Source organism: Porcisia hertigi, chromosome 24 (assembly GCF_017918235.1).
Source record: "Porcisia hertigi strain C119 chromosome 24, whole genome shotgun sequence".
NCBI classification, from domain to species: domain Eukaryota; phylum Euglenozoa; class Kinetoplastea; order Trypanosomatida; family Trypanosomatidae; genus Porcisia; species Porcisia hertigi.
This window is the reverse complement of record NC_090583.1, coordinates 296,752-308,975: the sequence shown is the minus strand read 5'-3', so window position 1 is coordinate 308,975 and position 12,224 is coordinate 296,752. Positions and strand designations below refer to the sequence as shown.

The window sequence follows — 12,224 nt, the reverse complement described above, 5'->3', positions numbered from 1 at the left end:
ATCCAGATGCCCGTTCAGCAATCGAAAAACTCGTACGCGTGTGTACAACTTTGAGGGATGAAGCCAAAATCACGGAGGCCAGTGAGATGGTCCCATAAGTGGTCTTTCCTCTTTTTTTCCACCCCTTGCTCCCCCCCTTAGCAAGGCGATACAGCCCACAACTCACGTATGGATATGGAGTTTTTCTTGTGGAGCGGGGCAGGTGAAAAATAGCGTGTAGAGAACACCCTCAGACGGAAAGAATACGGAGGGAGGGGGAGGGAGGGAAGATGCTGTACTACCACAAACAGATAACACTGAGGAAAATAAACGGCAGTCAGCGGCGTCGACAACTGGAAAGGACCAAGACCGAATATCACAAACACACACACACACACACGTGTCTTCATTGCGGTCGCCCAGGTCTAGTCTGTCGTCGTAGTCGAAGATACGCCTATCAAAACACGTGCCTTGCTCGTACGCTAGCGATAGCACCACAAAACAACAGTGCATCGTAACAGCTCTTCGCACCTTCGTCATGTGTCGATCCATGTGGGTCTATTAGATAGAGAAGAAGAATGTACACGAGTGCCAAGTCAGGGTTCATGGATATGTGTTTCTCACTCATCCTCTGCACGCTCGAATCTTTTTTTTTTGCTTCTCCGTCATTCAAGACGACGCTAAACCCCCACCTCTGCCTTCGTCCTCCTTTTATTATTTTTGAGCAGCCTTCCTCCTCTCTCCATTCGGTCAGCCTTACCCCGCACGAAAGAGGAGGAACTCGTGCAGACTGATGGCACCATCGCCATTTCGGTCAATCATTCGGAATAAATGCTGCGCTGTGGCAGCGTCACGCACCTCGCCGAGACCCAGCACCAGTTGAGAAAACTCGTCTATCCCCAAGCACCCATCCTGGTTCCTGTCGTACGTGTGGAACTGCATCATGATCGTGTTGTACTGCGACTGTGTAAGACCATAGAGTGCCTGCGGATTCGGTTTGTTGTACCGCAGCCACGTCAGGAACTCGCCAAGGGAGAGACGCCCACTGTGGTCAGCATCCATATCGTCAAAGATGCGCTTCACGCCCTGCGGTGTGTTCGCGAAGTTCAGCCAGCGTGCAAGACGCGCCACCTCGTTGTGGTTCAACGTGCCATTCTCATCCTCGTCGAAGAAAACGAAGAGAGAGACGATCTGATCGTACTCGCTTTGGTCCAATCCGTACAGCGTCCACGGACGTGAACCGGTCGGCTCGATCACGCGAGAACGCGCTGGGGTGGCGGCCGGTTTTCCCGGGGCGCCGCTGGTCCAGAGATGATGGAGGTTTGATGGGGAATGGTGCCCACCGTGTTCGGCGCCCTTGTATGGCACCGGCATAGCCTGGCCATGCGCCAGAGAGGAGCTCTCATGTGATGATGGAGGTGCCGTCGGGGAAGCGCCGCAGACGTGGCTCATCCCTTGCTCGCGCGTCCCCTTCCACCCACACTGCATGCACCTGACTCGAATCTGCAGCGCCATGTTCACGAGTGTGCGATTCGGCACATTCATGGATTTGATTGGCTTGCGGCACACCGGGCACCGCTCCAAGTCTGCCGCACAGACCTTGCAAAAAATGTGCCCGCATGGCGCAAACTCGACTGGGTCCTTCCACGAATCCAGACACACTGCACAGGTGAGCTCCTCGGAGAAGTCTTCGCCAACGCAGAGGGACGCCATCATCGGACAATATTGAAAGGACAGGGTGGGAGGAGAGAAGATGAAAAGCAATGAACCGGTGTAAAATTAAAAGTAGGGGTGCGAATACGACGGTACTCGGGCCCTATACACACACCGGTGCGAAGCTCAACAACAAAAAAAAAAGGGAAACGTCTTCACACAACAGGAAACAGGCAACACACACCACACACACACGCACGCTCCAGCGTCTTTCAAGGGCCTGGATGAAAGAATCAGACGAAAGCGTGGCAAAAGTCAACTCGAAATGTCCAGGAAATCCTCGAGTAACCCACTGATGACACACAAAAAAAAACGAAAACAAGACAGGGAAAAGGCTCACGAAAAAAAAGGGGCAAATACTCGACTCCTCCTCCTCCTACCAGACCGGGAGATGCACAAGAAGGAGTGATAGAAAGGACTCCGCCAAAACACACGAAGAAAGAAGTGAGCTGCTATTGATACAATGAGCAGGAGCGTCTTGTGAATACGTCGAGAGATGGAAGGGAGAGGAAAGCGAGAAACCTCTTGGGGAACTCAAGAATGCGAAACCTACCACCTCAAGTGTGCAGTCGCTGCAGCAGCAGAGAACGAGAAAGAAGAGAGAGGTGTAAAAAAGGGGGCTTGGTGCAGGTGTACTTGAAAACGAAGATGTGAGGGGAAGAACTATTAGGTGAAAATATATATTTTTTTTTCAGTTTTACTGAGGAAGGAACCACACTGAGAAACCACAGCTACAAAATCTATAAATTATGTCAAAGATGCAAAGGGCAGATAGAGAGAAAGAGCGAGCGAGCGCACACAAAATGGCAGAGGGGAGAGAGGGCTGAGGAGGAAAATGCAACCAAAATAAAATTTCAAAAGAGGGAGTGAAAGAAGGATGGAGGAGAGGGGGGCGGAATTTGCGTATATACGCTTTGGGTGTGTGTGTCTGTGTGTTGGGGTGGGGGGAGGAGGAGGGGGGGGGAGCACAATGGGGTCTAAGCAGCACGTGTGACGTGTGTAGTGAAAGGACTTTTTATTGATTCAACGCGTTCTTTCCTTGTGGGTCTCCACAACACACACACTACAGTGCAAATTGCAACGAAAAAAAAAACAAAGATGGCGGCCGCAAAAAAAAAAAACTGAGGTAGTTATCGCAATACCGAAGGAAATGCTGTGAGTAAATATTACATGAATATATGCGGGTATAGATTTTTAATCAGTGCGTGGGTGCATGCGTTATGACCGAAGAGCAGCACCATGTTTATTTGTCGCTATACCCTTTGAGTGGCAGTCACATGTGAGGAGAGCAACGTAGAAAAGAGATTTAAAATGGAAAAAGGCACCACGAAAGAAGAGGTTTTGATGACATAAAACGAGCCCATGTCACCCTCGTTCAGAAGCAACGGGAAGTGAGTGATCGACGCATAACAACGCATTTTATCAAAGTCCCTCACCACAAGAGGAAGAAGAGAGACGAAGAGGGAGAAGTGATGCACCAAAACGATTTGGCACCGTGGTGTGTGTATATGTGTGCGTGTGTGTGCGTGATGAGAGAAAGGGGAGAGAGAAACACAGCAACGTAGAGAGAAATAGACTGAGCACTAAGGTGGTGAGAGACCCAGGTACGTGGTTGCAAATATCTCTGACTCATCATATTTGATTGTACTCGTGTTTGAGGAGGGGGAGAGGGGGGCTCTACTCCGTCTCTCGTAACGTTTTGGCTTTGTTTGTTTCTGTTTTGCACCCCACTGTGTTCTTGTCGGTCCTTCATATCCCCTGGCGCCACTGTCATGATGAGAGCAGGGGGGAGGGGGGGAGGGGTCGTGCAGCAGTGTTGGGTCCGTTTTTGTTGCTCCCCGCCCCAGCCCCTTCTGAAGTTCCTCTCCTGGTACCCACACCCCGTATAGGTAACAAATCAAAGAAATGGCAGCGGCCAGGAGAGACCTTGGTGCCTCCCCCCTCCCTCCCCGCCCCCGGAAAGCATCACACCAAAACTACTTGATTCTAGGCATTTTCCTCAAAACCGCGATCTGTTGCTGTTGGTGAACGGGGGCGCTTAGGCCCACTCGAATTGACACGGGATTCTTTCCCTGTCTCTTGGGCAGCAAACTGCTTCAACAATGCTGCCCGACGCTGCCGGCAAAGATGTACTGTGCGAGAAAACCCCTGACGCACAACGCGTGCGGTGCGCATCTGCCACTGGATGCTGCGACACAGCTGACGCCAGAAAGCCAAGCTGTCCTGCAAAGGCAAAGGATCATCAACGTCGGGATCTAGAAAGACATGCAGCGTCGGCCGCTTCGGTGCACTCTCTCGCCGGTAATCCATGTAGTAAGGGTCCTCGCGCGGAATGTACAAAGGCAGCTGTGCGGCTGTGCGCCCAAGCGCGGTGGCGGTGTGGATCGCCCAGCAGCGAGCGGTGTGAAACACGTGATAACCGCCCCCACCGAGAAGTACGGTCGGCCGCTCAAGAGACAGCACATCTGCCACGCACTGCGTGTGTGCCAACGTGGTCACACAAAGCCGCCCGATGAGGTCGCCTGCTATGGTGTCCGCCCCGCACTGCACTACTACTACTTCTGGATCAAAACATTGAACCACGCTGGACAATGCGGTGCGGAACGATAAAAGGTACGCAGCGTCTCCCGTGCGTGTGGGCAGTGGAACGTTGATGGCGAAGCTGCCCGCAGTCTCAGGCGTCGGGTAATCGCCGGTGCCAGGGAAAAAGCCGTTGCCGAACTGGTGAAGTGAGAGCGTCATCACGCGGTGATTCCCATAAAAGGCCTCCTCCACGCCGTCCCCGTGATGCACATCCAGGTCAACGTAGAGCACGCGATGGTAATGCCGCAGCAGCCGGCGGATACACAGCACAATATCATTCACAAAACAGAACCCGCTTGCGTGGGCAGGAGCAGCGTGGTGCATGCCGCCTGCCCAGTTCATCGCCACTGTGGCATCACCGCGTATGAGGGCCTCCGCGCAGGCGAGCGAGGCGCCGGCTTGGCTGGAGACTAACGCCCACACCTCGGGAAAGAGAGGACAGTCGCCGTCTTGAGACGCGAACGGTACGTCGAATTCCTTCTGAAAAGCGAGTGAGACCTCGTCAAGTGGATTACTACAGATCATCGGTGCCTGATGTAAACACTCCAGGTATGCCTCTCGGTGAAACGCCCCCATCTCCTCCGCCGTTGCTGGACGAGCATGGCACACCGTCATGCACGCTGCATCGTCAAGACCTAAGGAGTGAACAAGCGCGTGTAGCGCACGCACGCGAGATGGACGCATCAAGTGGCCCTCTGCATAAGCGATGGCAGTGACGGAGTGATCTACAAAATAGATTACCTTCCGCTCACAAGGGCGCGAAGCCAGTGTGCCTACCGCTTTCCGAGACTGTGATGCCTCGGCGTTAACCTCGCTGGCAGTTGAAGATTGTGAGGTCGTCGACGCGAGCAAAGACTTTGCAGAGGCGTCGCCAAAGATCCCCGACCCGGGAAACGAAAGCGATGTCCCGTGCAATGAGTCAGCCAAGGAAGGCACTCCCGTCAAGGATGAGCCGGTCGCTGAAAGGGCAGGGGCCTGTTCCGGAGCTGCCATCAGAGATTGATTTTTTCTTTTCAAGGGCAAAAGCAACAAGCAAACCCGAGAGCAGCGGGCAGCCGGCGAATTCGTTCCGAAAAAAGCAAAGTCGCGCCTCTGAGATAAATGCAGGCGCGAACTGTCCAGCTCAGCGACCGTTCTTTCGAGAAAAAAGGGGGGAGTTGGAAAGGAGAATCGATGGACGAGAAAGCGTGTTCCGCTAGCAAAACGGCAGAACTTGCAGCAAAATACAGCACCGAGATGCGATCCTTACCTTTGTTTTCTCTGTGTAATCAATACCCCCAACCATGAAACAAACTGGCACTTTGGGTGTAGTTGGGGAAAGGAAGGGTTTCCTGCACTGCTGTGGATCCCCCCATAACAAGGGACGGCGAGTGGTCAACACCACGGGAAGAGAGAGACTAGCCGAGGGGAGGGGGGGGGCTAAGTTGAAAATATCCCTGAGAGAAGAGTTCGATAGTGCACCTCTGACCGTAGTACATAATCTCCCCTTTCTTTGTCCCTTCATGCCTCTCCCCCCCCCCCTGAACCCTTGGAGTATGATGAGAACCATTTTGTTGAGGGGTTACAGAAGCATGTCGCAACCCTGTGCCCCTCCTCTCACTTCTCTTAGACATATGCACACACACACACACATACACACACACCTCCTGGTGAGAATGAGATTCACCATTTCTTAACTCTTCCCCTCTCGATGACAAGCAAATTCGCTGTTTAAGCACCTCCTGCGGCCTGTGTGTGTGGGTGTGTGTGTGTGTTTCTGCCTGTCTAATCATTATCGAGCGCTTCCCTCTATGGGGGGGGGGGGGAGGATACGGAGAAAAAGGAAAAAACAGCACTGCGACGAGAAACACGGTCCCCTCAAACCACACAGACGGTATTTTAAAAAAAAAGTGTACCGCAAAACGCGCCAATAAAGACACGACATACAGAAAACAAAGAAGAGCAGAGAAGTGAGATTGACGTGTGCGTGACACGGCAAAAACCAAAAAAAAAATACAATGCAAAAAGAAAAACAAAGTAAAACAAATTGACCAGCGGATCGCAAAGCGTAATTCTCCATTGTAGTTTTCGCCGCTTCTCCCGAACGTCCTCCCGTATATACACGTTACAACATTACATGTGTGAGAGGACCTCACACGACACACCATCCACACCCTCATCAACCCGACATGTCCACAGGCGGACCCCACTCAATTCGTGTGCTGAAAAGCTGCGGTAAGCACAGCTTGCAGCACACCATGGCCAGACTCGGTCGTCAGCGCACAGCACCTGCCCCAATCAACCCCCACCCACCAGCCCCGCGCAGGTCACCACACAACAGCCTCTGCTGTACCAGTCGCCACATGGTGCGGCCCGTGAGAGGAGCTCAGGCTCGCTCATTTGTACGCGGTGAGCGCCCGCGGAGAGCTGCTCCAGCCACGTTGGCGGGTCGACTAGCACGTGAATGGTCCACACGTGCTCGCTGCCGCGGGTCGCTCCGACGCAGCGCCATCCACGACCCGACACCAGAGATCCGTAGCGACACATCGCTCTGACATCCTCGTATCCTAGGCGCCTGGCCCTGTCGCCGCCATGAGCGCCTCAGTGTTTGGCAGGGGGGGGGGGGACAGCGGCTGCTAGACCTCATTCACAGAGTGGGGAGGGGGAGGTGGTGGACCCCTGTAGTACCTCCCCCCTTCCCACTTCAAGACCACACGATGCGGTACGTCCACCCATCATTATGTAGGTGTGATTATTGGGGAGGGGGGGGGCTTCAAAGAGGGGAAACAAAGAGGGGAAACAAAGAGAAAAAATCATAAAGAGCTGGCACGATCACTTCCCCCGCCCCCCCACCCCCACCCGCACGCTCTGGAGAGGGCATCACCCACTGCGTTTTTCTCCGTTTCAGATCGTGTTCCGTGCCTTCTCGTTCTTTTTTATATGCAAGCAGAGGGGTACGGTTGACAAGAGACGCGTGACCCGTTCTGAGTACAGTCGCAAAAAATATATACGCAGATATTTTGGGGGGGATGGACGGAGGTCAAATACCCGACGAGCGCCTACACGATGGGCGTCGAGCGTCGATGCCCGAATACTCGGTTAAAGAGGAAGTCCGTGGGCCGTGTCCATCGTGATGGCTGCAAAGACAGGCAGCGCGTCTTGGGGCATTGAGGAAGCGGCAACACCAGTCGAGGCGCCGCTGCGCCCTTGAGCAAACTGCACCCACTGGCTATCAGACATCGGCGGTTGTGTCGTGTACAAGCTGTGCGTCAGCTTAGGGTTGCACTGGTGTGACAGAGATGCCTCACGAGTACCTTTCCACCCGCAACTTGTACACTGTACGGGCACTCTCGAGGACGCCTCCACGATGCCTTTGCTCGGTGTCGCCATACCCGTAACAGTGGCGTGACAGATAGAGCACTGCTCCGTTGTAGTCGGAGCACAGTGTTGGCAGAAGATATGCTCACATTTCAGAAGTTGTACGGGGTTTGTCCAGGTGTCATGGCATACATGACACTCCATGTGCGTCGGCACATGAACAGCGATGCACGTGCTCTTGTGCATAGTACAGCCGCTGAAGGTAGTTTATCAGGGAGGGAGGGAGGGAGAGAGATGGAACCTGTTGCGGGAAGAGGGTGAGTAAAGAAAGAAGTAAAGGCGAAAGATGGAGAGATGCTTTACGAAAAAAAAATACCTTTTTTTTTTGCGGTCAATAACGATAAGGGAGGGGAGGGAAGTACAAAGGAAAAATCAAGAGGAGGAAAAGTGGGGTTAAACATTTAGATTTGCAGTTTATGTTTGCCATCGTATTGTCTCTGATCTCTCCACCCACCCACGCACACACACACACACGCAGTCAAGGGGGGAGGTAAACTGTGAGAGAACCCACACGCTTAGCGGGGCTTCACAGCACTATATAGGATTCACGTACACCACAACGCTTCCGGCTCGGTCACGCATTGGATGACACACACACACACACACACACACACACACACACACACTTTTTCGAGCTGTCGCACAAACATGAACAAGAATATGTGCGTGTAATGAGAAGGGAAGAAAACGACAAGAGCATCCCCCGCCTCCTTTTTTTCAACCCTCACCCATGTGCACCACCCCTCTCCCCCTCCGCTGAGGGCTTCTACAAAATCGACTTATCTCACACAAATCGGACCAGCTTCACCGATTCTCGGTCTCCTAGCAGCCCAACATGTGAGTGAAGGAACGCACTTGTCCAGAACGTAGTTGCCGCCCACTGCTCGATGCCCTTGGTGGGTTGAAATTTCCGAATAGTGATGCTGTGCGGCGTGGGGAGCACACCCACCAAACTCAGTGACCGCAGTCGATCGACGGCCTCGTCACTGGCTGCTAGCCCAACACCCGGCTGGTCAATCCCCAGCGGCAGTGCAAACAAGCCTGTAGTCTTCACGGCAGGGGTGGCGCTGCTTGAGGTCCCAGCAGATGGGGTGTTCACGTAGTATTTGGTGGTCTTTCGCAGCACGTCGGTACTCTCCAGCACCGGAAGCGCCACCCCCACTGCGGCGTCGAGCGTCTTGATGAGAAAGGCCCAAGGCAGCCCTACCATGAGACACTTAGTGCGATGCACCATGTACGCGTCATTCGCCTCTCGCACCACTGCGCGATGATCCACGAGGGAAGCAATGATATACAGGGAGCCGCTGGCCTGGTACTGGAGCTGGCTTGCAATGGCTTCGCAGAGATTCACCATTTGAGACTGGTATACGAAAGCGTTCGAAGTCCCCGGCGACGGGGACAATTTCGTGTCAGCATCTTCTGTTGCACTCCTGGCGGAAGAGCCTAGTACGTTACTCCGCAAACAACGATATGTGACCTGCGCAAAAATGGAAACCAACTTTACGGACGGCTCACGTCCGAGCGCGGTGATAAACGGTGCCATGTTCGCCAACACCACGCTGCACGAGGGAAAGAGCGGAATGAGCGCGTTCAGGTCTTTCATCTCCATTACAAGACACAGAGCAAGAACGATGAGGTCATTGTATGTACGCGTCGGAGACATCTTCGGAAAGCGAAAGGGCACGGTGGCGCAACAGACTTCGTTACCCTTCAAGACAAATCCGCGCACCTCTGATAGGCGAGTCAGCACGAAGAGCATCAGCTGAAACTGGTACGTATAGAGGGGGCTGCGGCGCACAGCGAGACCGTAATCGAGAATGGGTATGACGTAGTCCAAGGCGTGGGAATTCGTGCCGAACTGCGCCAGACATGCCGGTGAGAGATCGAGTATCCTCCAAAAGAGCATCATCAAGTCATCCAAGGAAGTGAACCAGTCCTGTGAAACAGGCAAATAGGTCTGACTTGAGTACACATTGACACCAAGGATAACCTGCATGCGCTGTACGAGTGCCTTTGCCTCGGTCAGTGTAATATCTCGAAGCGTCTTGCGCACACTGTGAACGAAGCGTGGTGGTCCGGAATGCGATTGGGAGAGCGTGCCGGGCCCGTTGCTGTCAGAATGCGAGCACGACGTCTTTGATAAGGGGGCCTTGTTGGGAACTGCGGTGCTGGTCGAGACAAGCAGCGATGACACCTCTGAAGTGCAGGATGCATGGTCAACATCCGGGTGGCCTAAACCACCTCCCCTTGAGCCGTCGTCTGCCGCCGTAGGGCCCACCTCATTACTGCCGTTCGCCTCACTCGCCTTTGAGACCCGTTCACCCACTGATGAACTGACGCAATCTGACGCAGTAGGCTCCGCCTCTGGTGAAGGAACAGGATCCAGCGGGACACCCATGTAGCACAAGGTTGCGTTGAGGAGTCGCGCACTCGCCAGCACCAATTCTTTTTCCTCCATGCCCAGATGGCTTGTGTAGGGAAGATATCCATACGGTACAAATTGAAGAATCGTGTTGAGCATAGAAATCGATAACGTGGGCATCAACGGCACCGTCAGCGTGGACAGAAGTGGCTCTAGGAAGACGGTGTCGCGGAAGCCAGCTTCGTGGTAGACAGGCGACGAGAGCACCACGAAGAGGACCTCGAGAAGCGCTCTCCGCAGCTGAGGCAGTCGTGGCGCTGCCCAGGAAAAACTTGGCCTGCTCGTGTTGACGGTGAGGGCCTGAATAGGATCTTCGGTAGCAAGTCCTTGGAACCACATAAGCCCTGTGTCTACCTCCTCATGCGTAATGCTAACGCTGGCTTCCCTGGGGAGCACCGGAAGCTCTGGCAAGGTCAGACCACGCACAAAGCAGCACTCCACCAGTGACCACACCATGAACGATCCCAGCGAAAGGGGCTTGGCGTACGGCTGCGCCGGGGAGAGATTCCTGCTCTGCTGCGGCAACAGCGGAAATGTGTCCTCTGGGTTCGCATCATCGCACGTTTTTCCTTCCACGAAAAAGAGCTGCTGGAAGTGCGCGGTGGCCGCCGTCCGTGAGCGAGGACGGTCGGGTGCCAGTGACGTTTCACCATCTGTTCCTGGATGTGCAGCTGGATTATTGCCCTCCTGGGATGCAGCCACGGCTTTCTCGATCGGTGTTGACCCACTTTCGAGTGCTATTGGCAGGACGCATTGCAGGATGCACAGCGCTGAATGGTACTGAGTCATCAACTCTGCCGTGAGAAACTCACGGGGGGGATTGGGGCTCGTGTTGACCTCGTGGCGCTTCACGGCCACCGCCGAGATGGCGGAAATACAACGATAAAGCAGAGCCGCGAAGTTCCGCGTGTACAGATGCCTCAGCTGGCGAAGCTTCGGCACTGTAAAGATATCACGCGCTTCTTCCTCTGTCATGGAAGTGTTAAGAAGCTCAGTCAGGAGCTCGGGCGGGACTGCATCCTCGGAGAGAACCGCCTGAAGAACCTTCGCCGACTCGAACGACGAGCTCGAGGACCCCATCGTGTGTGGAAGAGGGAAAAAAGAAGGGCGGAAGAAGGCAAAAAGCTAACGTGCAGCGGTTGACTGTAAACCAAAAAAAAAATCGTACAAAAAAAAAGAAGCCCTAAAAACAGGAGGACAAAAACAAGTAAGCGCCTGATAGATCCACAGCAAATAGCGCCACAGGAGCAACAAAACAGCTGTGAGAGTCAAAAGGGTGGAAAATAAACACCCCTTCGAGCAGGAAGAGAAAAAAATGAGAAACCGAAAAAGGGCTGAGAAAAAAACAAAAATTAAACAATGATATGAAGAACAGCGCAGTTGAAGACGTTATGTGCGTCCGTGGTGGGCGTTCCTTGTGTATGTTGTGTTCAAACCTCTCTCCTGCACCCCCACCTTGAGTTCGATGAGACGGAGGAGGGCAAAAGTCTTTGGGGTTTCCTTGTGCGTGTATTTTTCCAGTGCTGGTGTACAGAGAGAAAAAAGAGAAATGGCAACTTGGAGCTTTCTCTGCCGCTACACTGCCGATATCCCCATCTACCTCCTCCCATGCAATAAAATCAGTGCAGCCAGAGAAAAGAAGGGTTGACCAGAAGGATAGAAGACGCGATGATTAAAAGAATGTCGCAAAGTGCGTACAAAGCGCCTGCACGGAGTGAGGGAAGGAGGGGCCGCTTTGTTCATCGAGTGAAGAAATCCCGTTGTTTTTCTGCGGAGATAAGTCAAACAACGAGTACCCCCAAGGGGCATGAGAGAAATAAACACCCTTCGGCGTCCTACCCTCCCACAGCACCACCGTCCACTTTCTGTTTGCGGGAGCGGTTCGAATATCCACTACACACCCAGTGAGAGCGCACAAGCAAAAAGATGCAAGAAAAAGCTCCTTTTTCGTTTCATAGGCCTACTCTCATAAAACGTGAGTCCAACTCTCATCAACCCGACATGTCCACAGGCGGACCCCACTCAATTCGCGTGCTGAAAAGCTGCGGTAAGCACAGCTTGCAGCACACCATGGCCAGACTCGGTCGTCAGCGCACAGCACCTGCCCCAATCGACCCCCACCCACCAGCCCCGCGCAGGTCACCACACAACAGCCTCTGCTGTACCAGTC

At 53.6% G+C, this 12,224-nt stretch overlaps 3 protein-coding genes across 3 annotated transcripts; all 3 read right to left on the bottom strand.

Moving 5' to 3' along the window:
* Positions 1 to 735: 735 nt before the first annotated feature.
* On the bottom strand, positions 736 to 1,695 carry JKF63_05619 (uncharacterized protein; the record flags this gene model as incomplete). The annotated part of the gene is made up of 1 exon (XM_067901576.1): positions 736 to 1,695. The coding sequence occupies one exon, from the start codon at positions 1,693 to 1,695 to the stop codon at positions 736 to 738; it is 960 nt and encodes a 319-aa protein (XP_067756842.1).
* Positions 1,696 to 3,678: 1,983 nt separating this feature from the next.
* On the bottom strand, positions 3,679 to 4,800 carry JKF63_05618 (uncharacterized protein; the record flags this gene model as incomplete). The annotated part of the gene is made up of 1 exon (XM_067901575.1): positions 3,679 to 4,800. One exon carries the CDS (start codon positions 4,798 to 4,800, stop codon positions 3,679 to 3,681), a length of 1,122 nt encoding a protein of 373 aa, XP_067756841.1.
* A 3,616-nt stretch (positions 4,801 to 8,416) lies between these two features.
* JKF63_05617 (uncharacterized protein) lies at positions 8,417 to 11,134 on the bottom strand (the record flags this gene model as incomplete). Its single annotated transcript, XM_067901574.1, has 1 exon — positions 8,417 to 11,134. One exon carries the CDS (start codon positions 11,132 to 11,134, stop codon positions 8,417 to 8,419), a length of 2,718 nt encoding a protein of 905 aa, XP_067756840.1.
* Positions 11,135 to 12,224: the final 1,090 nt, after the last annotated feature.